Genomic DNA, 27,689 nt, shown 5'->3' on the forward strand with positions numbered 1-27,689 from the left:
AGAGGGGTAGAAGCCCACTGGGAAAAGTTCTTGAAGACGGTATACAGACAAATTCCAAGTGTTACAGAATGTTGCATTACAGTGAAGAACCATAAAATTTGCTTATGACATTTTTGGTTTTGTGTAGGATAAGTTTCTCCACAAAGACCTTCATAGCATACCCTGAGCAGATGCAGCACTACTGATCAACAGTGAGGGTGAAGGTTCAATGTCAGCCTTTCTATAAGCTTTCTACCAGCAAGGTTTGGAAAACATTGGCCAAGAAAACTAGGAAAAAATCCCACAACACTGATAGGTTTTGTCCATAGCCTGTGCCTGATGCTCAGTATTATTAATATTATTACCTGAAGTTCACATAGACAACCTTGTCTTTATGAGGAGCACACTACAATTACTTAAAATGACAGGATAATGAAGTATTTTCTAATTCCAGTCTTACAAGCTAGTGATGTTAGTCTCATCTCTTTCTAAAGAGAAGGAGAATCAGATTCTAAATGGGAGATGAATGTTCTGACATTTGAGAAATTCATGTCAATACTGTTATCCAAATTTTCTTTGTAGGGAAACCAAGAATAATACAACTTCAAAGCTTAATTGGCTCAGCATTTTGACCAAGTTTGAAGTAATCATTTGCTTCTTCAATTTTTTGACAATTTAAATCACAGGCAAGGTAATCTCTTATAGATCCATCCATCCATGCTATACATCCAAACTAAGTGTGTGCATACAAGTTTGGGGAAAAGCTTACAAAAAACCTTTGCCCCTTCCTAAATCACACTGAAACTGTTTTCACAGGGATGCAGTTCTGTGTCTCCAGCAGGGACAAGACATTTTGCCGTACCACTGGGTAATGTGGTTTGCACTGCAGCACCATTTTCTGGGCACAGACAGTCCCCATGCTACAAAGCCAGGTGCACAACATGAGGTCCATGCTCTTGGTGACACAGCCCAGTCAAGTGGGTTTTCCTTCTGAAACCACTGGTGATATGAACTTTATCAGCACAAGACCTTTCTTGACCAAACCAAGGGAATATGACAGAAACAGATAAGGAGATGATTCCTGCCCATTGTGCCTCAAACTGTCCATTCCATAAGGAATTGGCGCATTTTATTTGTTTTGAGAATGAATGGGAACAAATACTGGTGTCAGTCTTTTCTCCTGCTTCCCCGTGCCCCATTTTTACTTTAGATACCATGTTTCACTATGGACCTAAAAATAGATTTTAAAATGAGAATCATTCTTAAAAAAACCCAAAACAAACCAACAAACAAACAACAAAAAAAAACCTGTGTGTCACTAAAAATGCTAAAGTTTTAATCTTAACATTTTTTTTTTGGTGACAATTCTTTACAAAAAGTTAACAGATTCTGGGGAAAAAATTTGCTTTCAGCAAAATAGCACTAACTAGAAAGAAAGTTTCCCATGTAAACTTTTGTGCCCAGTTAACCTGAAACTTTCCTCAGACCAGTGTTAGGTGAAGAGTATAAACAGCTGTAAGTACTGACCCTAAAATCTGGATTAAGAGAGTCACAAAAACTGAATATGCACAAAGGAAAAGCAACAAAATAGCTCTAGAATAAACAGATATCATAAAGCAGGGTGATTTTTAATACAGAATAATAAATAGCAAGTTTTCTTGATGTTTTTCAAGCAGGCCAGTATCCCCATTCTTCAGGCTCCCTAACAAACAGCTCAACAATTTAGCAACCACCTATTGTTATATTTTGTGACTTGGCAATAGAAGAAGTTATGTTACACCTTTCTCTGTATAGTCTTTCCTCATGCATACCTTCATTCCCAATCCTTCAAGTTTAAACTTAACTGCAGATTTAGTTTCCAGAAAAAGAATCACAAGACGCATTATCAAATAGTCTCTCCTAAGGAGGAGTCTAGCTCAGCTTTTGCAGACACAAAAATGTAGATAATTTTTTGCAATGCATTTGAAACTTGGAGGTATGTAAACTGGGCAGAAACTCTAAACTAATACCCCATTAATCTAACTCTTTTGCAGTTCTTCCATCACTAACTATTACCATCATAAACACTGAGTGAAAAAGCAAATCTCTGCAGAATTTTATTTTCATTCCTTCATTACTTTGCAATTTTTTCCTTCTGTCCATGTGCGCAGCTATTTTGAAAACAGCAAAGACACTAAACTGGTGTACCTTTTCCCTGCCTTCCTAGAGTCTGAGTTGGCTTTCAGGATCATAAAGATATTTCCATGTTTTACAACCCATCTCACACCTCTCTTAATATTTACATGAAAACCTGTCTGAGGTCAAAAAAAAAATGCACACATTCTGCCTTGGAAAAAGCTCAGAGAACTTTTCAGATGGTATGACTCAGTGGAGAAGCTGGGAAAGTACCACACATTTCCAACTGAAAAGTTGGCTTCTAGGAGGCTTTAAAAGATAACTTCAAAAGCTTTCATTAATATTTTTATATATGATCCCAATATCTAACAATACACATGCAGTAAGCATTAAAACATATCCTAGAGACCCTGAGCCAAAACAAGAATTATCATAGAAAATTTTCAAGAACACTGACTCAGGCTATTTTAAAGTATAAAAGGGAAAGGATATGTGGGGAGCTCATGGTCTAGCTTATAAATGTTAATAAGCCTACATTTGGACAACTCCATATCAGCTAGAACTTTTAATTTGTTATGAATTAAGTTTGCCTAGTGGGCCAAAGAGGGCCAAAGAAAAGGTATATCTGCAGGGATTTTTTCAAAAAGACAGTAAAGTCACAAGCATTCAAGAACAGAAGGCTATCCATGGTAAATAATGCTCTTTCATGGTCTAAAATATCACATTTATATTTTCAGGGAATCTGATAAAATAAGAAATTTTAAGACATCCATAACCAAAAGAATAAAATTCTCTGGGATCTAGCAGAGAAAATATGGCATGAACATGTGGTTTTTAGGAATTAGTTTAATGTAATTTTTCACAGCCATAGTCGCTAGGGTACTCCCTTTCATCACTGTATGGCAATATTCAGTTTTACAACAGATATTTCTCTCAAAAACTGCTGAATCATCCCTTTAAAGGTAAATTCAGTTCTATAATAAGTAGTACAAGTGATCTAACCTGACATGGAAAAATGAGCCTCACTTTATGGCCACACTGCTTATTTGTAGTTATTATGTATTAGTTTTACGTAATAAAGTGACTAAAATATGAATTCAACATACAGAAAGTTAGGCAACATGCAACCTGTGTCTTTTATGTGCAGAAAGAGAGAAGCTTTTTATTTTCAATATGTAATTTTTAAAGGTTAAGTATTATTACATATGAACTGAAAGGATATTAGGTGGAAACAAATTACATGATGCCTCTGGAGAATTTATTGCTCAGAAAAATCTCTTTTCTGACCATTTGTAGTCTTAGAACTTATCTTCTTGTGAGGGCCTTTTATAATTTTGAGTGATTTGTTTCTTTTTTTAAAATCTATTTATTTTAAAAGGAAAAATAAGAATCTTCAAGTGCTTTTGATTGTTCACAGACTCTTTTTGGGGAGTATTTTCATTATTTAGTAATCTCAAAAGAATTCATTAAAAAATACGATGGCCACATTTAAACACATTACTTTTACATATAATCACTCTTAGGTGCGGAAAAGAAAGAAAAACCCCAACTGTATTAAATATTTGAAGCCCACTCGAAAAGAAGAGCCTTCAAAATGGGACTCCAACCACACCAGCCTTGATCCTGCTGGCTCTCCTGAGACAGCCTGAGGATCACTGTGTGGCTAGACAAGCTTTCCTTTCACAGGTTTTGCTGTTAGCAATGCTAGCAGTGGCTAGTCACTTTGAAGAGGATGAATGCAACACTGTCTCAGCTGTGGAGATCTGTGAGTAATTGATTTTTCAGTTCACTGGCCAAACCAAAAAAAATAGAGACAATTAGTGGGGGAAAGCCCCTACCAGTGTCAGCTGCAGCTCTTCTTTCACCTAAAATGACATCCTATAGCTCTTACTTAGGTACTTAGCTGCTTTTATTATTTAAATATTGGCAAATTTCAAACACCCAGATCAAAACAACTTAAAATGACTCATTACAAAAATATTTTTTTCCCTTCCTTTTTTTTTTTTCCAGATTGGCACAAATCAGTACCCACTGTTTATTTATAGAGAGCATTTTTCAGTACATACACTGTTCACCTGGAAAGTTTGAATCAACTCTGGTCATTTGCTGCTATTCAAAGAATTATTTTTCTAGAGAAAATATTTATTCTCTGGTTCCTGCAAAGTGATCTAGTTTAGGAAAAGAATTCTTTTTATTATTATTATTATTAGTTTTAGAAGCCTTCAGCTATGCATTATATAGTGTTTTTTAAAGTCTTTCACACATAAGAAACAAACATTTTGAAACACATAAGATCATATATCCCAATAATTTTGATTGGAAAATATACTCCTCTAGGTGTACAGAGGAGTAAATTTCTCTTTTCATTACACAGAAACCTGTGAAACTACTATTATGAAGCTGGACTGGGAAAATGCAGAAACAAATTTGCATGTGTACTCTGATACCCATTATCTTCTGTAATTTTTTTCCTTTTGCTAGCAAGCTCAAGTTTCTGCTCCCACTTTGCTACCTTTTTTCCTCCTGTTCCTTCATCTGCATTACAGGAAGGTGAGCCCACCTTACAGACAATGAAATCCAGTCTGACTGAATGGGGTTGAAATGCTCAATATTGTGCAGATATTACCCACCTCAGGCCACAAGGGTAATTAATGTGAGAGCCCCCATTAACTCCACAAAGTACCACCTCTTTTGCCCCATATCTAGAATATGCTATGGACCTCAGGAAACACTCTACTGAAGAAAATACTGGTGTGTTTTGGTTTTGTTTTTGCATAGCTACTGAAAAGCCATGATCTGAACTCCAGTACTTAACACTGTCAAGCAAGGAATTTGTCTAACTCACTATAGGCCACATCTTACATGGATTATAAGCTGCACAACAGCAGAGACTTAGCTTTTTATTTTAGCAACATGAACTACCTAATTCAGCTCTTCAGAGTCCTTTGGGGTTTTATTGCAGTTGGTCAAACATATTTGGATTTTTTTTTCCCTACTGGAAATTGTTGGATTACTGAAAGTTAAATTATCCAAAATCAATGTTCCACTTTCTGTAAAGTTCTGCCTATTTCTAGTATAAGGAAACAATTAGAAATTGTCCAATTTGGTCAGGATGCTTTTTAACAGCTGCCCATACCAAGTACCAACCATGCCAACTACCAGAGAACCAGAAAGCCCAAGACTGTAAGTCATAGATTTGGAGAAGACAAACTAGAATGCCCATGAACCTTAGCTCTCCTCCCTCTTGAGAATGGAGGAGCTTTTAATTTCTATTTGCCTTACAAAAAAATTCAAATATTAAATATCCATCAGCCTTACTTTTTTCTCTATGCAATTTCAGTATTAATTCTCTGGAAACTTCTACTTGGCAAGAGATTATCTCAGTTTTTCAGTTAGGAATCTAGGACAGACAGCAAAAGTCTTCTCAAAGCTTACACAGGAATCTGTGGCAGACAAAGGACCTGACCTCTAGGTCTCCAAATTCAGTGCTCTGAGCACTGTAATATCTTCTCCTGGTTGTAGGCTAATAGCAAACTGAACATGCTTTCATTTAGACTTGAATGATCTCACAGATAATGTCAAAACTTGTTCTTCTTTCAGTGCCAGAAATGCTAGAGGAAAGAGGAGTTCACCAATGAGTCTACATCTGCACTAATGATTCTATTTTCTTTTGGCAAACTATGTATCCTCAGCTCTACATTACAGTTTCTTCCCACACTGCTCACGTTTATACTACTTTTACTTTCTTTTGTAAGAAAGTGAATCCAGGGAACTGGAACACCTGCCTCGCACAGAGTGAGCTAAAAACGTAGAGACATTCGTACCACCATACAGTAATGTCAGGACAGAAAAGATGGCTGAGAAGAGACCTCATCAATGTAAATAAATGTTGGAAGGTAGGGTGTCAATAGGATGAAGCTGGGTTCTGCTCAGTGGTGCCAAGTAAGGACAAGAGGCAATGGGCAGAAACGGATGCACAGGAAGTTCCTGTGAACATGAGGAAGAACTTCTTTACTGTGTGAATGACTGAGCACTGGCACAGATTTTTCAGAGGTAGTGGAGTCTCCCTCACCAGAGATACTCAAGAACCATCTGGATGCAGTCCTGCATCATGTGCTCTAGGATGACCCTGCTTGAGTAGGGAGATTGGACTAGATGACCCCAGCGTGCTTCCTTCTAATCAGACTCATTCTATGATTCTGTATAAAAAACAGGTTTCCCTTTTCTTTCCATGATGATCTTAGCTAGTTATTCCCACATAAAGCAGCTACCCTAGTGTGATTTCCAGCCTGCAGCAGAAAGATTTACTTTCAGGCTCCAGCTAAGGTGGGAAGCATAGGTGTTTTCAGAGGAGTGCTAAAACCCAGTGAAGTTAGAGGAAGGGCACAGTGTTACAAATGTGCATTTCCCCAAAACTGCATGCACAGTGTTTCTCGATACCTTTCAGCCTATAAATATATTTTGTGACAGTGTTGAACTAATTACACCATTTATTTACTGACACATCATGGATCTCTCCTAACCAGTGGGTCGGTATGTGGTTTGTAGCGTCTACTGGAGAGATACCAGATCTTATCAGATCATGTCCAGCAGAATGTGGTTACAAACTAACTGGATCTAAACATTGAAACATGAGGAAGAAACTGCTGAAAGCCATTAAGACACAGCCCAAAGTCTGCTCCCCTGAGGTCACAGAGTCCCAGTAGATCCTAATTACAAAGGTTCAAAAAATTCACATCGTAAATAAATAAGTAAAGCAAAAATACAAGCATCAGCCAAGTATTAAAAAAAAATTACATAATTTTAAAGCTTTACACTTTTTGACATTTAAGAAAGTCTTTGACCTGGTATATTCTGCAGTTGAATTTTTCTGATGGTTTTATAAAGGTCATGTTTATGGTATATTGAGCACAAAGTTCCAGGGGTTATTAATCAGAAGAACACTGTATTGCAAACAGATTTTCAAAAAATTTTTCATTTTTATGGACATATTGAATATGATGAATATATTATCAGCTTTAAAAGTGCCATTTTTCAAAAGCATGCTTAGTGAAGAAATAACGATTAACTTCTGGTCTCTTTAAATGAAACAAGCATATGACTGAGATGAATATGTAAGTAATGAAAGTTATGTCCATGAAATGGACACACTCCACTAGTAAACTCTATATGAAGATAGTCCCGTGTAGCAATGGATCTACTGTTTAGAACTAATAATTCCATTTAGCATTAATAATTCACTGGAAAGTGTTTTTAAGCATTTGTAACTGCAAAGTGCAAAGTAAGTGGAACTTAATGACAAGTTACTGTATGTTTCCAGGGTACCATTTCACTCTTCTGCTAGCTGTCAAACCTCTGTTGCTTTACTGAATAACAAGTAGATCGACTTCAGAAAGCGATGAAATTAGCAGAAGGATGGCAGAATCTAAGTCAAAAGAGCAAAGTCAAAGCTAGCTCCACAGAGGGAGTGGAAGGAAAGGAAGGAGAGAGGTGCATTGAGAAAAAAAGTGACAGAAAGTCATTAGCTTTGCAGCTGCACTTGGCTGTTGGTGTTACAGGTAGCACATAACAATGGACATGAAAATACCTCTGTCAACCTATGCCAGTGTCACACAGCCTGGACCACAATTCCCTCCTGAATAAACCTCAGAGAGTTGCATACATAGGCCAGCCAAGTGTATGTATGTGACAAAAATGCATACTTATTGAAATAAAATCACATTTTTCATTTTTCTTTCCCATACATAACAGCATAAATGCTAGCACAATACATCAGAAACTACCACAGTCTCAAAAGTTTTGATTCACAAAAAGCCCCCCGGCACATATGTTTAAAACTATTTGGTTTATGATCTTTCATAGGTAGGCAAAAGAACAAGTGAAAAAATTAGAATGGCAACAAAAGTGCAGGATTTACTAACGGATAGGGACCATTGCCACAGTAGATAGAAGTTCATTTTACAGGACAGGCTCCTGGACATAAAGAACTTTTTAGTTCATGGTGATTTGAAAGACACTTGTTAAGATAAATTATAGATTGTAGCATCATTTTTCCTATACATATGTATTTCTAAATTAAAAACACTTCAAATTATTTGGCTCAGGAACTTTTTTCTAACAATGAAATATCTTAACTCCCACTATGAATGAAATACCTGAAGTTCTTAAAGAAAATTAAAGCGAAACAGCAAAAAAAAAAAAAATCTTCTTTTCTCAGGATGTAAAGCCAGAACAAAAGCCTTTTAGATCACACGGCCCAATTGTCTTCAAAACCAAACTCATTACTTTTCATAAAACTTCCACTATACTTTATTGAAACAAAACAAGTTCAGTCCTCAGGAGATACAGCTGTTTGTGCAAAAAGCAAGAGCCTGAGGCTCTGTGACCAAGAGTTTCTGGGAAAAGAAGTTGATGCAAAACTGAAGTTTTCCTAGCAGGCAACTGATGCTTTGTATTAAGAAGCAAAGAAAAAGCAGACAGACAGTGCTTGGCAGTTTGTTGTCCCCACAGAGACAGCATGCCGTGAAGAGAGAAGAGAGGGATAAAATATATAGTTAAGTTTGAACCTTATTAAGAGAACAGAACTTTATGACATCTCAAATCACACATGCACTGTGTCAGCTATGACTATACCCTGGATTTCCATCAGCAGGCAGTTAGAAAAAAAATAAAAATGTAAATAGTTGTACTGGGGAGGGAAAAATATCTGTATGTTCTGCTAAATACTTGAAGATTAGATTAGAGTCACTCCCCTCAGCATTGAGCAACAGAGATCAGCTTACATCTTAATGGAGCTGTGCCATCAGATGTTGCTCTCTTGCCCCAATGCCAAAAAGTTCAGGTTCAAGTTGAACACTCACACAAGACAAAAGCATGACCACTAACAGAGCAGCCTTCCAGCATGAAGAGATGAGGAATTCATCAGGAATTTTCAGATCCCTCCTGACTTGCTAGGAACCTTTTTGCTGTCCTCATATACTCCTAAGCCATTCTTCACCTGCCTGAAAAAAAATTGGGATGGAAATGATCACCAGTTCCTCACTGCAGGACAGAGCTTTGAGTTCTGCAAGGGAACCATGAAAGGAGAGCTGTTGCTGATAGAGCACAAAACCTTGAAGACAATGCTAAGGGCAAGGAGTTCAATCCAAATTGGGAGAGGGAAAAGTGGAGGAGAAAGGAGGGGTAGTAAGATGGCAAAAGGCAAATCAAAACTGGAAATAAAAGAATGGGATGCTGGAAATCAATGGGAGAAATTTGAACCTTGGCCAGAATCAATTTAACTGTTGTCTTCTAGAAATTCTACATCCAGTCACAGATTTAATTTTAATAAAGTTTAAATAGGACATGTTATAGCATACATAAATAGTAGTAATTTTGTAACTCTATTGTATCTACAAATTACATCTTTGCCAAACATTATTTAGTGCAATCACATGCTGCTCTTGTGCAATTCAAATTATTTTATTTTTTTTTCCCTTTCTTAAACAGAGATAAATGTGTCATATGATATGCTGGCACACAGTTAACAGAGAACTAGGTATCAATTCAGAGTATAACCTGGTGAGTAAATGCGTTTATTTCCATGAAAAAAAAAAAAAGTGGAATTGTGCTTCTACATGCATAGCTGAAATGAAAAACAAAAAACAAAAACAAAACAACAAAACAAACAAACAAAAAGTACAAATTCCAAAGGACTGACTCCACAGCCCAAGCAGGGTACCCTCATTTCCATTTACTGATCCTAGGCATGACCCTTCTGCAACAGGGAAAACATAACAAAACAGACTATATTGAATTCACTTTTATAAACCTTTTTATTCCGTCATAAAGGACCAGTTGAAACCATGTTTTAATAGTCCTTGAATCAGATTGTGGGTTTGCACATAGCATTGTAATTACAAAGTTACAGATAATTAATCTGTTCTTCTGTGCTAATTTGGCTGATACTTTGCTTCAAGATGGAATTGCTAGTGGACAAGAAGAGAAAACAGCAAAAATTCAACTTTTCCTGTGTTGCAAAGCTCTGTCAGAATTTATCTTCTCTTCAGATCTACATGGAAGCTACATTTTCACACATAATGTAGAAACAAATTATTTTAAAAGTTTCAAAAATTGAAAGAAATCAAGGTCTGTATTTTAATCAAAGGCCCATATTGAAGTCTGCTCTGTAACTCCTCAGCACCTCAGGGGAATGTCCCAATAGTTGGGCTGTTGACTAACTGGGGAGACTTGCACAATGATAGCATTTTGGAGCAGTTTAGATTAGTGTAAATGTGTATTCACTTCACGGAGGAATTTAGCTTGTGTTTCCAGCAGCCCACAAAAGTCCCTTGACCTCAGGGCTAGTGTTTTCCTGGGGAAGTGAATAGATTCTTTTACAGTGGAGAAGTTCTAACAAACTGGCTATTTATGAAAAAGGACTATGAAAACTTCAATTCTGGCAAGCTTACACCTGATGGAGCTGACTTAGGCAAATGCTCTGAGAGGTGGAATATGTGGCAGTTATTAGGTTGACTGTCCTTCTCTCGACACTTGTGAAAATACTGGCAGGTCTGTTTTTCAAATCTCTACCTAAAATATGCCTATAATTTAAAGAAAATCTTTTCATGCAAGTAAAATTATCTCCTGTCATTCTCTATAGGTGGGGGAAAAGCACTGCTGCTTTTGCAGACAAGACATAAAGGACAAAAGAAATTTTTGTCCTATTTTTCAGAAACACGGGCATGTCAAGCCCAATTTATCTAATCCATGACATGTTGGATGCTCCAGGCTGCATCTATGGAAATAGATAAAGGCTTGTCCTCCACAGATTTAATGAATGGGAATCCCTGCCCCTAGCTAATATAAATCATTCTTGTTGGTGGGTAATTCTATTGATTACAATCCAGTTACATTTACACAAGTACACATAAGAATTTTCTGTAAAACAGCACAAACTGTGGGCCAAAAAAATGCAAACCTAGTAATATGTTCATATTTCTTTCATCTGTATGAAGTTCATTTTTCACTTTTCTCTATATCCTATCCTGATGCTCCTTAAGCATGTTTTACTATCACATGATATAAAATAATTCCATGAAAGATCTATATGTGATTATACACCCTATTCCAAGCTTTTTCCTCATGCGAAAAGCAAAGAAAGTTTTATAGGTTCTGACACATATTTTGCTATGAGGTTTCCTGAGTTTACCACACAGCTCATAGCTGTGTCTTGGTTTGAAAAAACAGGTGTCTGCTAAGGAGGGCAGGAGCCTCTCTAGAAATGGAAAAAATGTAAACCATCCCCCCTTCCCAAAGTATTAGAATTTTGAAATCAAGGGACTGCCAGCCAAAAATATGGGAAAAAGAATAATAGTTCTTTACTAGGAAAATTAAAACAAAATGAAGTAGTATAAGGAAAACATGGACAGAGTCAGAATACACCCTTGACACCCTGTTGGTCAGGGTGTTGGTAGCAGTATCATTAAGTGGTGGCTGCAGCTCTCCTGGAGTGACAGATGTGGTTCTGTTGAAGCAGTGATCCTGTAGAAGGGTGTAGTTTTCTTCTGAAGGTCCAGTGGTGGTATAGATGAGTCCAGTCTTCCTCTGGGAATCCAGTGCAGAAAGGCTGACTGCGGTGTTCCAAATCTCAGATTATATCCAGGTAGGAATGCTTGGCTCCTCCCCCTGGGAGGAACATTTCACAGTGGGATGATGTAATTTCATCAGTCATGCAGTGAGACTCAATGGCCCATTAATAGCAGATATCCCTCTGGAGGGAGGATTGGTCATGAAGGAGATAAAGAGCACTGCCTCACCTGGTTTTAACAGATGGTAGTAGAATAAATACTTTTGGTTACATCTTGCATTGCAACCTAAGACAAGCTGTAAACAGAAGGTTCAGACCAGTATCCTCTGTATCTTGGTTACCATTTGATATGGGCAAAATTCTAAAAAGAAAAAAAAACCCAACAAACCAACCAAACAAAAACTCTACACGGAAAACCACCTTCCACGGGGTATGAAAGATGGCAAGGAGTCATTTGCATACCAATGTGCAGATTTCACTGCTGGCTAGGGATACCAAAGGCATGTTTGAAGAGACAAATACTATTAATCTGCATTTTTACTTTGGCCAGGAACAGCCTGAAACCCTCTCTAAAGAAAAAGAGATAGGATAAACTCTCAAGTAATACTACCTTTCCAGTCAGCCTAGTCATGTTCTGGTCCTCTATCAAGCCATCTTAAAATTTCATAGCCCCTGTTCCAGGAACCAGACACAGAAATATATTATAAAACATTTAAATTTAGAGAAAACCATGCTTGCTCATACAATCTCACTACTCAAAATATTTACTTCTAGCCCTACATAAATATTAAAATTTTATTTTGTGTGTATCAAAAATCAAATTCAGCATTCACTGATTTTGCCCTCATAGTAATTAATGCTCTATAATTCAGTATCTCCTTAAATAACTCTAAAGATATATTGAAACAGGCCTAGTATAAAAACAGCCCACCTCAAACATTTCAGTTTGTTGTAGTCAAACACTGTTTCTCATCTACCTCCTTCCTATTGTGTTCAAAAAAATCAAGCCTTGGGCATAAGACACTAAAACTTACTCCACAGGAAAAAAAAAGTCTCAGTTGACACGTTTTATTTTATTTTTAAGGCTTTCTCTGTTGGAAAGGCAAAATAAAATGAAAGAAATAACTGATTCTGTTGCATTACACAGTTACTTGAGGGATACTAAAGGAAATGCAGGTTTTTGAAAGGCATTTATTTCTACCAAATCTTGGAACCATGATAAAACAGAATATAGTACCACGAGGAGAAAAACTTTGGTGTGCACTTTTCTGATAATCCATGTAGATCAGAAGGACCTTGCAGCTTCACAATTTTAAGTCTATCTATTATAATTCCACATGTTATTGAGTATGCTATATGTGTGTATATATATATATATATTTGCTCTGATCCATGTTAAGTCATTGCATTGCTTTGCTTCAATTACATGGGATAAAGATCTATTCAAATTCAACTTCTTTACATCACAGTATTTAACATTTCTAATATTTTTGTTACTTTTTCACATTAAAATAGAAAATAGAAAAGTAATGCCTCAATTTAGTCATCAGACTTCTAAGTGAATTTTTTGCCAAGTGTTTCAGATAATTTCTCAATATGGTTTTATGACTCAAGATGAGCAAGTCACCCCCTCTACAGAAATTTAAACCTTTGAATTTTAATGAATTTGGGATATTAATCTGATCAGAAGAACCTTACAAAACCTAAGAAGCAAGGAGGATAATGCAAGAGCAAAGACCCTTTAATGGAACCATGTGTTGACAAGCTAGATCCCTCCTCCCATCCCCACTCTGCTGCTAAGGAGTGAAGGGAGCCTCACGTACTGTAATCATCTGCTTTCCATAAGAGGTAATCTTACAATACATTCCCAAGAATGAAATTCTATTAAATCAGTGAAGGGAGCCAACCAATTGTCAGATTGCTATAGAAATGCAAGGATTTGCTAAGCCACAGACAAACCTCAATCCTACAAATACTTTTGCACATGTTTAACTGTTTCACTGATGTGAGTTGGAATAATGTAAGAAAAGTTAATTATTTTTTAATTCAGACGTGCACACAGGAGTGGCGTCCATCTCTTGTTTGCATGATTCCATCTGACTAAACATTCAAATTGTTCCATAACAACGAGTTTTAAACAAAGATACCTGCTATTCTACTGAAAAGGAATTAAAAATTTATCAAAGGTGTTGCATTTGAAGGGCGAATCAAAACCCCAAATACTCAATCCACATTACTATATACAAGATAATTTGCTTGCATAATCCAGAATTTGGTACTGTTCTCTATAAAACCAAAACAAACCCACAAAGTACCAAGATGCAAAGGAGAAATGCATGAAACTATAAACATCAGATGAAAATGAAGACACCCCAAGTATATTGGCAAAGATAAAAGACATCCGTCTCTTCTTTCTGACATGATTAAAAAAAAAATCAGAATGAGTCCAGTGACAAGAACACACCTCCTGTGACAAGAACACACTTCCTGTATCTAGAAATGGAACTGAAAAACTCCCATAATCTTACTAAACAAGGACAGTGTGTTGAGAAGAAGAGTCCTATGTCTTGATATGATTCCAGTGGCCTAAGGAGAGTTACACTGGGTATTCGTTTGAGCTGAAATACTAAAGGACAATTATTGCAGCACACTGAATCTGCTTAATTAGAGGTATCGATTCAAGTAATGAGGCAATTTTGCATGCAAGCCTCTAAGAAACCTGAAACCAAACGCAGCTTGCTTGTATAAGGGTTGCATTCCAGAGCTTAACCTCAAGCCAATTTTACAGATCTGGAGCTGCAACTAAACATAAATCACCTGATTCACAGCAGAATGTTTTGGGCATGTTAACCTGAAACACTGAGAAAATTTTAGCAGTGTTGGCCAAACCATGACAAAATTCAAGATCTACACAAACTTCTTCAGCCTTAAACCACTGATGCTGGCACAGTCCTGTTGTCTACATATCTGCATTAGGCTGAGACCTTATGGCTCCTGCTTCTCTAAAGTTGAACACAGGTTATCTGCAGCTTCACAAATCTGTTGCCTTTGTTTCTGCTTTACAGAAAGACTTTATTTATCATCTAAGAAAAGACTCCCCAAACCTGAATTTCTGGCTCTTCTGTTTCACTTATGCGGTAATCTTGTCTAAATATAGAAAAAATTTAGATGGGGAGTGATAGGATTTCTTTATTACACTCTTCAGACAGCTAAATTATACTTAAAATACATTGACAAAACCTAGAGCACAGCCAGCTGTTTCATATTGCTATGTAGTTCTGTTGCTACCACATGGCAAAAAAATTTACATTTTATCTCTCACTTAACTGACCATTTAAGTTCACAGCAAGCATCAAATGACACAGGTGTTCAGCTACATGAGTATTTACAGTTCCAAAAATTGCAAAAGTAAAATAAATCCCTGTGTCCAAGGTCAAGCACTAACTGTATTAACAGAACTCTTATGAAGTTCTTAAAGTTGCATGTAGAAGAACATTGCAGCAGGGATACAAAATAAAACAATGCAGAGTTCATCTTTAGGTTGCTACATCAGGCACTTTTGAACACATTTTTGTAGAGCATTGCCAAGACCAGGCCTGGTCATGCTAAAAAACTGGTCAAGTCAGACTACCAAGACTGGTGGAAACCCAAGAACAGCAAAAAAATACTTTAAAAATCGGTGTAATTCAGTGTCCGACAACCTGAAGCAAATAGACCGCTTACTGAGAATTTGGTTCCCAAAAAAGTCCATTTCTTGCATTTTTAAGACCCTTCAGTGTTGCCCTCCAACTTCCTCTGAAGATGTAAGCAAGTTGGTTTTAGTCCAAATAAAAAAATAAAATTAAAAAAAAATACAACTAGAAAGCCCCTTGTGTTCAGTTTACCACCTCATGTGATTTCAGGATTATTTCTGCTCATTGAAAGCTAGGAAAAGTTGGCATGAGTTATGTCTTAGAGCTATCACACACTGAAAAAACCCATGTAAAGCAATAAATGCACATACATACCCAAGGAGACTAGATACTCTTTGATATTTTTCATGGAAATATATTTTTGATAATAAGTTTCTTAAGTTTGTGCACTTGCTCTAACAGCATGGGCAATGGCCTCTTATTGGACACAATTTAGTACAAGATTTTATCTCTTTGCCTGTAAAATTCACTATATATTTCAAATTTGCTATATATTATAGTAGAATAATGTTATTTGGCCTTTCCAAAATGACACATTCAAAAGTCAAACCAACAGTCTAATTACAAATTACAGTTTCCTTGTCATTAGAAACTATACAATTTTAATACATGTCCATGCAGCAGCTCCAGACACACAACTGCAAATGTCAAAATCCTGCAGACTAGAAATGAACTTCTCCCACATGCAGCTTTTTCTGGCTGAGCTACAAACCCACAGCAATCATAGCTTGATATGATTTGTGGTCAGAAACTTCAACAGAGCTGTATGAGATGATCCTCTAAGAAAAATGTTAAGCCTCCTCTGCTAGTGAGGGGGTGGGGAAGATAAGAAAAGCCAGACTTCTCTTATTGCTGCTCTTCTGCTTAACTAATCTAGTCTGTTAACTGGAGGAGAATAGCCACACACTGCTGAACTAGTCATTGAATTATCCTGATCTTTTTTAATGTACTTTTATGAGGCAAAAAAGAATCCGAGTTCAACAAGGCACTGGAGTGGTTGCCCCCAGGAAATCAAACAAAACTGAAATAAAAATGAGACTATTGTGAATTAAAAGATACTCCTCATAACATGTACATAAGCAGGAAAGCTTGCAAGCCACCATCCTACACATGTAGATTAATTCCTTGCAAATGTAAACCTAAGATTTGTTTTGGGCCTAGGAGACTATAGAACTAAATAGTCCAGTTGACTTAGGAATGTCATATTACCCCTATTGGTGCAGATGACTCAGTAATAGAAATTAATAAGAACAATAATGACTATATGTGTTTGCAGTTGAAAGCTCCATGCTAAGCTTATAGAAAAGAGGTTTGTGGTTTTAAAAGGTAATTTTCATTGCCTTGAAATTGACTCCTGAGCCTTTCTATGGAAAGTATCAGAGCTGAGGTAGGCAAGGGAATGATGGAGTCTTGTCCCACAGGTGTTCAGATCTCCTCTAGCATGGCAAGACCTGCAGCACCACGTTCCCCTCTGCAGATGCATCTTCTCACACGAGACCAATGCAATTAAAATTATCCAACCACTCAAGCTCATCTTTCCATCACATTCATTGTCCCTTCTGGCAAAGGTACAGGGAACAGCTATTTAAAGAGGATCTGCAGCCCAAACAGCTAAATCCATCACCATCACTGCATCATTCTGCTTCACCCCCAGACCTGCTGCCCAACTGGCTGCCAGATTTTGACTACACTGCTGATTATCAGTTTTAAGATTCTAAAGAGCATTTAATTTGCATTTGAAATGGCTGGAGACATTAAACACAACTATCACAAATTATTTGGCAGTTACCTGAATTAGAATAGGTCTAGTTTAATATTTCTAGCACAGCTGAAACTCTGACTTTTCTGCGGGCCATGGAAGTTTCCCAGAATGTAAGGTCCAGTGAATAAAACTGAGTTCAAGCAAATCTGTTAGCACAGTCCAACACTTTCCACAGTTCATTTCAAGTAATATTACTTTCTGAAACATCCTCCTTCTCTATGAACAGATCTGACTCAGTAAAAACATTATCAGTGAGGAAAGCTCATTTTTTTCTGAAAGATCCTTGAAGTTGCAAGAGCTTTTTTTGATACCTGCTAGCAGTTGCCATACTTACATTATACCAACAGTTTTCAAAAGCTGCCCAACTTTTTTCAGATAAACCATCAATATTACCTTAACTGATTTACTACCACAATCAGCTCCCTACATTATTTACTAGAACAGAATCTGGCTAGAGACAGAAAAACTTGAAAAACTGGAAATCTGCCCATCACAAGCACCTTGCAAAGATTTCTTAAAAGGGTAACTTACTTATTATGGTAAACATTCTCTGACAGTATTAACCATCTATTGCTGTGAGCATCTAGAAAGGGCTAACAATTTATAATTACCATTATTTCTTCTTATCTTTGTGATTTGGAAGATATTAGCTCAGCTGGAGTCTCTCAAACAGATATTTGATATAAAATATTCATAATTCATTTGACTATATACGGAGGTCAGATGGCAATACTTCTGTTTGCAGATGAATCTAAAGTGAGTTTTGTATTACTGAAAATGTGCTGGCATAGCTTTTAACATAAAAAAAAATCCTATAAAAATTACAATAAAGTATCATGCAATTTTTATCTTTGTGAACGTTCCCATGAAGAAATGTTCCTACTAGAAATGTACAAAAAACTTATACAAATCTCATAAACATTGTTAGAATAAACTGAGGGATATTTTAGAAGCATGAATTGTTAATGTTTTTCAGTGTCAAGTATCATCAAATACTGCCTACCTGAGACAGCTCTGTTCTGTTTTTCATCACTACACTGAATCTTTAGGATACATTTAGCTTTCTTTTTTCAAAAATAGGGCAGGGGATAATAAGCAAAAGTAAATTAACGTTCTACACATCTGCATTTTCTTCCTGAAATCTGTGGAGTTTTCTGGGTGTCCACAGCGATATGTAGCATCATCATTCATGGTCTTCACAATGTTAATTTCAGACTATTTAAATATTTTTTCTTCCCTGTGTGTTGATGATAGCAGGTGATGACAATTCTGGTTCAAGCTAGTCACTATGGCAAAACAGAGCAGTTTTATTTGGTTATCTTGGAGTTCTTGTGAAGGGTGGTGCTGCCAGTACCATTTTGCTGCAGCACCAGCAGGCCACCCCACTTTACCTGCTGCCTGCCTTTCTCTGCCAGCAGAGTCTATGTACATTTCACACCATCTAAGTCTTTCGACAATCACTTTTTGATTGTATCTACACTGCTAGAGAGATTTGCAGAGTTGCCTTGAATGGTTTTTAGTGTGTTTTCAGCCTTTCCATGTTTGTTTATTACATCTGGTGAGTTCATTCACTTGAAGGAGCATATCTGAGAGGGCATATGTGTACTAATGTCCCTCTTTAGGGCCACTAACTCTTTCAACCTTGAAAACCTTGAAAACCTGCAGGTAACCTATTACATGCATTGTTAGAGTGTGCAGAGATAAATGCTAATATGGTTGGGCTGCTAACTAGCATTGAGTAGGTTTGCCAGCAACACCTATGTAAGAATATATCTTTTATGTTCTACAAAAATGCAGCAAAGAACTGGGAGAAAAAGGGGGGAAAAAAAGAAAAAAAAAAAGGAAAACCATTGGGAATTTAAAAATGTAATGAAAATTTTTACCTCACCCAAATTGAAAAAGAAAAAAAGAGTTGTTATTTTGAAACCTTCCTTAATGAAGAAATAATGGGGAGAGAAAAATCATACCATGTAGACCAATGCAATTTCCAAGTACTCAGGGCTACTAAGATTTAAGCCTAAGAATACAAATGTATTATTAGGAGGCTGTTGCAACTGCTCTAGCACTGCATGTGGGAAGGAGGACCAAACAACCAGTTTTACAAGGCAGACAGACTGTGGTCAGGATTGGCAAGACAAATGTTTGTAAATGATTACATCATGTCTTAAGTGCTAAAATAACGTAAGGATACTAGAAATGATACAGTTCAGTGGCTTTGTAGTACCCATGTTCATGTGGCTGCCACTCCCTCAGTCAGGAGACAGAAAGCAAAAGGATTTAAATATATCCTTACATATGTATACACAATTTTTTATGGCCTGTTTGGCTTGTTAGAATTTGTCCTTTACAAACACAGGAATTGCAGAGTAGGAGATTATGTAGTTTTATGTATGTCTGCAAAATTATTTTTTCTATGCTACCTAAAAGCAGACGAGTCATGCAACTTCCACTGATGAAAAACTGGCTGCTTACAGCATCACAACTTATAAGCAATAATAGAAAAAACAGAGAAACAGTGTGCTTGCTACATAATAGTCACAGATCTGGCAAACTGAATGCACCTGTTACATTGCTGGTTTTGACAGGAGGTGAGTGGATTTGCTATCACAGGTAAATACCAGCAAACAAAACCTAATTTGCTAAACATTGTACTATAGAGACAGTAGACCCTCAGGTCACTACTGAAAAATGACTTGGCTTAGCAAAAAGAACACTGATATTCCTTGCGGTGCCAAGACTGCCTTCCTCTCCACCTGCTCCTTCCTTTTGCACCCACAGTTGCAGACCTGGTCAAGGTTCTGTGTTCTGTGACTTGGTTTTCTGTGGGGTTTTTTTTTGTTTGTCTGGGGTTTTTTGTTTTTAGTTTGTTGCTTTTTTAATTCAGTATTGATCCTTAGCGTAATGATGGGTAACAATATTGGAAAACACAGCCATTATCTCCCGCTATCTTCATAACTTACTACACTCCATTGTAAACAAACAGAGTAAACAAGGTCAACAAGAACAAAAGAATCTGGGATAATTTTCATGGCTTTCATTTGAATGAATTGTCCATCTGGTTTTTCAATTACAGCATAAAAGTAAATAAATAAGAGAACCACTATGAAATAATACTCAAAGAGAAAATTAAGTTTAGCTTTTTTCTTTTGTTCTTAAGAAAGCAGTTTTAATATTCAGAGGGAGTTTGTTAGCATAAACCTGCTTTTTAGGTTCGAATCTTGTTTTCTGATGGAGAGAATTGGGGAAGAGACTGGTGGTTTGCATTGTAATGAAGAGAACACATAAACAACACACAGTATAAAAATTACCAGTATGAGCCAAAGCCCTTTGAGACCCTAGGCATATGCTAAAATTTCAAACAGCCATGCCCAGAGTTAGCAGACACTCACAGTCAATCTCATTCCTCTATCTCCTGTAACTGCTTCAGAGATGAGGATACTATACACTATCAAACCCCAGGAGCTTTTCAAGCTTTACTTGAAAAGCAAGTGGTACATTATGGTTTTAAATTCTGAAACCTGCAGGGATTACAAAACACAGTAAATTAGTTGGCTTGGTAAAGGAGCCAGGACCTTATCCCATAGTGATGAAAGAATTTCTCATGATTTCCAAACAACTGGTTCAGCCAGCCAGCAGAGGTATGAAAAAAAAATAAATAGATTGATCTAACTCCACCTTTTTAAAATAGATTGGGTGGGGGGGTGGGGGGGTGGGGAGGGAAATAAGGAAAAAAAGGAGAAAAAAAATGCAGAGGGGGAAAAATATTTTTGTTTAAAAACCAGATACGGACTCAAGATGCCTTACCATTTTTCAAACCTGAAGAAATTTTAATTTGATATTATTTTAAGCATCAACAGAGACAGAACTGTATTATCACAGATGTTAACAAGAGGCAAGTGTGTATCGTAGTAGAACTTTCATAAGAGCCTCCCTTATAATTCCAATCTGAAATTACAGTTGTGTTTTCATATTTTACATTTGATCCAGACCTTTGCCAAGTATTTTAAGTTGTCATACCACGCTTAAGATTGCAGTAACTCTTTATGGTGCATATGTACACAGGAAAAATATTGTCTAAGGAAACATGATTCGTGAGCGTGGGACTGATGAGCTGAAGGAAGTGGTCAACAAAATGAGCAAGAAGGTCTAAGCATATGAGTCAGTAATGCAGCTTCGTGTATTAGATTTTTCACCCCTAAGTAGATTTCTCAAAGAACTGTTGATAAAATAACTGAGCATACACGCTGACCTACAGAATGTGGTTTTGCCATATAATGACTTAGCCCTACAATAGAGGAAAGCTTCTTCCCACTTTCATCCCCAGCAATTTAATTCAAGTGCAATCTCAGCCACTTCAAGTTCTGGTATTTCTCTCTTTTGCTGCATTTTCTCTGAATGTTACCAATCATCTATGCAATTTCAGCTTCAAAACTAATCTTTGCAGTATATTACATGTAATATGTCCTTTTTAAAAACTGAAGCCCTTGTGACCTCTATTGTATTTCAAGAACTTTTCATGATCTAATGGCAAATTGAAATATTTCCTTTCCCAGTCCAAATATATTTCTCCTTTTTTCAAATACCACCATCTTCTTTAGTGTAATAAGAGGCAAAATCTTTAAAAGGTTTCCTGTAACCCGATTAACATTTTTGTAATTGCAAGAATTTCTAGAATTGCCACTAGCTTATGAAAGAAAATCAAAATAACATGAAAGGATATTTGCACACAGGCACAGAGACGTATCAGCCATATGACTCTAAAATAATACAGTCAAAGACTCTCATTATTTTAAAATATTTTGTAAAAAATTATGTGTTGCCTTTTAAAAAAAAAAAAAGAAAGTAGACTTATGATATCACAATGAAAATTTTACAAATCTGGTTTCTTCTTAATTTAATTTCTTAACAGAAAAAAGATGGGAAGGAATTTGGTGGGAAGCAATGTAGGATTAGATTCTACAATCACATCAGTTAAAATATGCACAGACACACATTCACATGAGCATGTGAGCACACACACACTTTGTTAAAGGACCTTCAGCTGAAGCAACTGTGATCTAATCTTCTCTAATGAAGCAGGAAGCCACTGATTCCAATTTTGGGTTTAGAGCAATTCTGTCACCCACAAGAAAAGTTACACTTGGAATGACTTTTTTTTGCCTGTGAAATGGCAAAAGGACCTTTTATTTAAGGTAATATATTGGACATATATTCAGAGGCATTTCAAATGAACAGTTTCTGTAACAGAAGCTAAAAGGGTGCAATCTAGCACAGAGCAGTTTCTGTAAGTTCAAACAGGATTTTTTTTATTGTTATTATGTATACTTGCATTAATGATTATTCAGTGCTTCAAGATATGAACTTCACTGCCCAGGAGGCTGTAATGTTCCACATATAAACATCAGGCTCCCACAGTTTTCAAGAACCTATACATTGGCTTGCTCAGCTGAATTCTTCTGTCACACACAGCATCCATTATATATTAACTACACTTTCTTACTGCACATAGCTGGTGATAAACACAGTTAGCAATCCAGTATCTGTGGTTCTCAAAACATTTTAAAAGAACCTTATCAACATAGATTCATCCTGACTTAAATGAAAACAGAAATGGTGCTAAAGGCCTCCAGTGTCTAACCTAGAAGGAAAAATAACCTCCTAAAAACAAACCAGTAACAACCAAATATTTTCATTGAAACAAACAAAAAACTAAAACCAACCAAACAAGAACCACCCCCCCACCCAAAAAAAAATAACCCTGCTTCAGCAGTTGGTCAGTTGGCTTGTACAATGTGTGTTTTCTTTAAAGAGGTGATGAAATTTGGGGCCTGGGGGTGTGTGTGTGTGTATTCTTTTTATTCCATGACTCATCCAGCATGAATCTCCTAAAGAAAGTGTTTCAGAAATAAAAAGTGATATTCAGAATAATAGCATGTATGCAGATGAACTACTACATTCTGCAGCATTGACTGAAAAAACCCCACTGAAATTTAAAACGGCCACCATACAAACAGAAATGCATTGGCATATGGCATTTTTAGGCAAAAATTATTTGTTTCTCTTAATGCTATATATAGTAATTTCCATGCCAATATATTAATTTCCTGTAAAATGTGAAACATTGAGAACAGAAGTTAAAACAGTAATAGGTTCAGAGGAGGGAGGGAGGGGGGAAAAAAAAGAAAAAAGAAAGGCACAATATTTTCCTTTTCCTCTCCCCCTTTCCTTTGTAAATTTTAATTTTAGAATTTTTTTGTGTGTTTTGCTTTTTCAGTAAGGCCAAAGTATGGGGGTAGTGACTTTTCTTGGTGCTGGAGGTGACAGATTCGCTTTGCTCTCGGTTCCAGCCAGGGATCCCGAGCCCTCAGGACCCGTGCTCACTGTCCCAGAACTGCAATACCACTGCGGCGTTTCCTCCGCCTCGAAGGCCCTGGTGCGTGGAGCAGCGCAGGACACCCAGCAGCAGCTCTGCCCCTTCCCCCGGCCAAGAGAATTCCCACCTGCCATCACCAGCCTGGCCACCCCAGTGCCAGGGGCGGCCACAGGGCCGCTGCACTCCAGGACAAGCCAGCTCCCGTGGCCGCCCGCGCTGCCAGGCCCAGGAAGGCGCAGTCATGGCCAGGTGGCCAAGCCAAGGGGACAGTGGCCAGTGGGGCCTTTTGAGGTAGAGGTGCAGCTCTGGCCATTAGCCACAGCAGAGCCCTCACATCGAGCAGGACTAAGGAAGGCTCCCCCTCAGCAGCGTGCTACATCAGCACTGTGGCGCTGAGAGCCACCCACCATTCCTCCTCTCGCAACTGCTGAGAATGGTCACAGCTGACTTCTATCTTCTGCTAAATTATTAACTTGGCCATAAATACCGGCAAAAAGTTGCTCTGAGGTACTCATGTATGTTCTTAAGTGCAAAACGTCTCCGTATGATAACGCTTGAAAGAAATTTATTATTTTCATTGGCTTTTGGCTTACTCGATAAACACACTACCTCATTTTGTAGGATTTTTTATTACTATTATTATTACAATTCCATATTCCTATTCAGCTCGAAATAATGAATGCAAAATCAATACAATAAGTAACAAATGTATCCACGGTGACCAAACAACAAACTCAAAAGCACAGCACGGTGAGTGAAAATTAGCAGTTCTTACAACAACTACATCACAATTCAGTTGCAATGTAAAAGAAAGGCTCATGAATTTAGAAGGGTTAACAATGAGTTTAGTTATTTGAAAGCTTAGCTCAAATAGTAAAATATACATAGTAGGATGTAAGATAAAGGTAGAATATCTTCTTGAAGGCTACAGATTTAAAGAGAGAGAAACATGATGACAAATTCCTGAATTTATCAACTTCTCTCTCTGATAGTTAAAAATCTCCCTTCACCCATTAACACTTGGTCTGTAACAATAATACTGTCAGAGGGTTAGGTCTTACTTTCCATGGTAATTATTTTCAGTATTTACTTCAACCTTAATGCTGCACATATGCATTCCCATTATGCCACCCTACATCAGCAGCAATTAGATAAGAAGGCCCAGAAAAGCAAACCAGATGCATACAAACATAGAGAAATGCTTTCTTTTTTTTCCCCCCCCTTTCTCTAGTTATGTGGCTCAATAGTTGCATGTATGGACTAAAAAAAAAACCAACAAACCTCTCAAAAACACTACAGAATTCTTTATTAATATTTAAAGGAAAGTATATTTTTTTTTTATTAGAAAAAATAAAATTCCAATATTGTCTATGTGATGGCTGTAGCAATTTGAAATCAAAGTAGGTGCACAATGTACGCAGTCAACCTTTCATCTGGCTCAATGCAATACTGCTTTGTGCAGTAACAGGGACAGGTGAGATTACAGATGTTCTGGCTTCTCACTGACAGTGCAAGAAAATACCCAGAATAGCAAGAAAATACCCAGAATAACACCAGGTAAACATTATCTCCCAGCTCATGCTTTCTTATGCAAAAGACAGGAACATTCATTTAGAACTTAATATTGAAGGAAACTTCAGACTGAATACAGCAGACAGAGAACCTGCCTAGCAGAAACTTTCAGCTCTGCTCTCAGAAGTGAAATTTCCTACAAAGCAGAGAGAAAGCACAATACAGTTTTTTTCCATTTAAAAACCTGTGTTACACCAGAAAACAAATAAGCATATGATACAGCAATTTTTATTTTTTCAAAGCAACACCAAAAAAGTTTGATCACCGTTACATATTTCTGAAAATTATAGACAGGAAGAAAATTAAAAAATTAAATACAATGCAGCTAACATATACCTAATAACCTAACTCTATAACTTCAGGAAACTGCAACTTCTAATCCCACACAAGAAAAACTGATTCTTAAAAAAAAATAAAAACAACCTAAAAATCAACCCATCTTGAGCTTGTAATGCTGTTAAAGGTAGAAAAATACTGGAAAGAAATAAATGGCAAATTAACCTGGCCTTTTTAATGGTGAAGAGACTTAATAAAATGACTCCAACCTAAAACCATAATGCTTGCCTATTCTTCCTCAGTCTTTTGAAAATGTAGTAAAGCTGAAACATTGAAAATTAATCTTTGAAAGGGATGCCGAACAGTTCTAACAACTCAACCAATTTGTATATTTTTTTCTGCTAGGACAGTTTACATCTAAATCTATTCGCTTTCGTAATTGATGTATTTCATTGTTTAAGACAAATCACAATCACATATACAAACAGTCTTTAGTTTTATGAAAATAAGATAGTGCTTAGCATGGCACAAGGCATAGTACTTTTTTGACAGCGCTGAGAATATTACAAAAGTTCTTCCCTTAAACCTTGAAGTGAACTGATTCAATATTTAATGAAACTGAGAAAGCTGCTGAATGTCCCAGAAATCCTTACACTCCCTGCTCTCTGTTCATTCTAAGTATTATGCTGCTATAAATTAACAGTGAGACTACATGAGATTTCAAGCAGTCAAGAATAGCATTTTTCTGTCACTAAATTATCTATTTTATTTTCCTTTGCTCTTTAACAGCACTAACCTGCAGCATTCTATTGCAATCATACATCCCAGCCCAGTACTGCAGCGTTACATTGCTCAGACATAGCTCTACACTCCAGCATGTTTTTAGGGTATGCAGCCAGCTCAGCTGTAAGCCGAAGGAAGATTTCCATCAAGCAACAAAACTAAACTCTGCACAAATATTTAACAGCTCCAAGACCCCTAAAGGCTTAAAATAACATATTTTGTGGCATGCTAGGAGCCAACTCCACACTGGTGATGTGCACAGTGCAGAGTACTCGGCAATCGCAGCAAATTAAACATTGTTTCGCCTTTGTACCTTCGAATTCTTCAAACTAAAGGCTGAATGAAATACTGAGGTTCACTGTGCCTCCCCAGCACTGACAGTGCAGTAGCAGCTCGTCCATTACATTAAGTTCGTCTAAAACTTCCCATGCCTCACAAGCATTTCTCATCCCCTCTTGGCAGATGAAACACAAGTTCATTTAAAACAAACCTAGCACAAGTTCATCTTATATCGCTTGCTTTTCAAACCGCTAGAACTACGCAGTAACCCACTCAAACAAGAAATTTCCCAGACAATGGAATCCTTTCAAACTGCACAGCCGGCAGGATTCCCCAGTTGTCAGTTTTAGGTGCGTGCCAGCACAAAATGTTCTTGAATCTGAAATCTGTAATAATCACTCCTATTGATAATGTGAGCAGAAGCAGAATTACATCACGGTTAACACTTACCAAAATACATTATGTTTCTCATTAATCATGCAGTCAGGATCCCACCGCTGTGTATTCAGCATTAGCTCCTGCACAGGGCTGACATGTAAAACAGAGCTTTTTCATTCTACATTATGTGGAAATTTCCCAGCACGAGAAGCGTGAGAGAGCAGTGTGCCTCCTCAGGATGAGCGCTTTGCAGGCAGTCTTATCCCTGATACAATCCCTGTCTGATTTAGCGTTTACTCCGGCTGCATGCTGCACTGCCCATTCTTACTGTAATCTGACTCCTCCTTCTGATGTCCTTGCTGTGCCTGTGACATCAGGACTAAGAGTACTACAAACAGATCTTTTCTTTAGCGGGCTTGCAACGACATGCTCTTATATCCTGGTTAACCTAACTCTGGTTTGGACAAAAAAACGTAAGCCCTTCTAAAATTGTACAGGCTTTTTTTTTTTTCTCCTTGGCAGTAAACGCGTTTAGTGACATAACGTGCTCAATTACATAATAGATGGGAAAGACAAAGCGTATATTGTTAGTGTATTTTTCTTTGAAGGGCAGGCTCCAGGAGAAGCTTTGAGTGCCTCAATAACCCTACTTCAACAGAAGATAAAGATGCCTGGCACTTTGCAAGATCATGTACCCCTAAGACTTTTCTTTCTTTTTTTTTTTTTTTAAATCAATAGTTCCACTTCAATAAACAATTTCAATCCAAATGTTGGATAAAGACAAGTCTGTTTCTATTTTTAAAAAGCAACTGGCAAATAGAGAGTTCAATTTCAATACAGCTGAACTGATTTTTTAAACTACAATTTCTTCACCTGAATAACAAAGTGTGAGGACAGGAGATATATGACAAC

General features: G+C 37.1%; 1 protein-coding gene across 1 annotated transcript in view; it reads right to left on the minus strand.

Annotated features, from left to right (window-relative positions):
* Positions 1-27,187, minus strand: part of ZNF385D (zinc finger protein 385D) — a 163,335-nt gene extending 136,148 nt beyond the window's left edge. Inside the window, exon 1 of the mRNA XM_058833552.1 lies at positions 26,850-27,187. Coding sequence (XP_058689535.1) covers positions 26,850-26,871 — 22 coding nt within the window. The 5' untranslated portion in view covers positions 26,872-27,187. The remainder of the gene's footprint in view (positions 1-26,849) is intronic.
* Between the last annotated feature and the right edge of the window lie 502 nt (positions 27,188-27,689).

Source organism: Poecile atricapillus, chromosome 2 (assembly GCF_030490865.1).
Source record: "Poecile atricapillus isolate bPoeAtr1 chromosome 2, bPoeAtr1.hap1, whole genome shotgun sequence".
NCBI lineage: Eukaryota > Metazoa > Chordata > Aves > Passeriformes > Paridae > Poecile > Poecile atricapillus.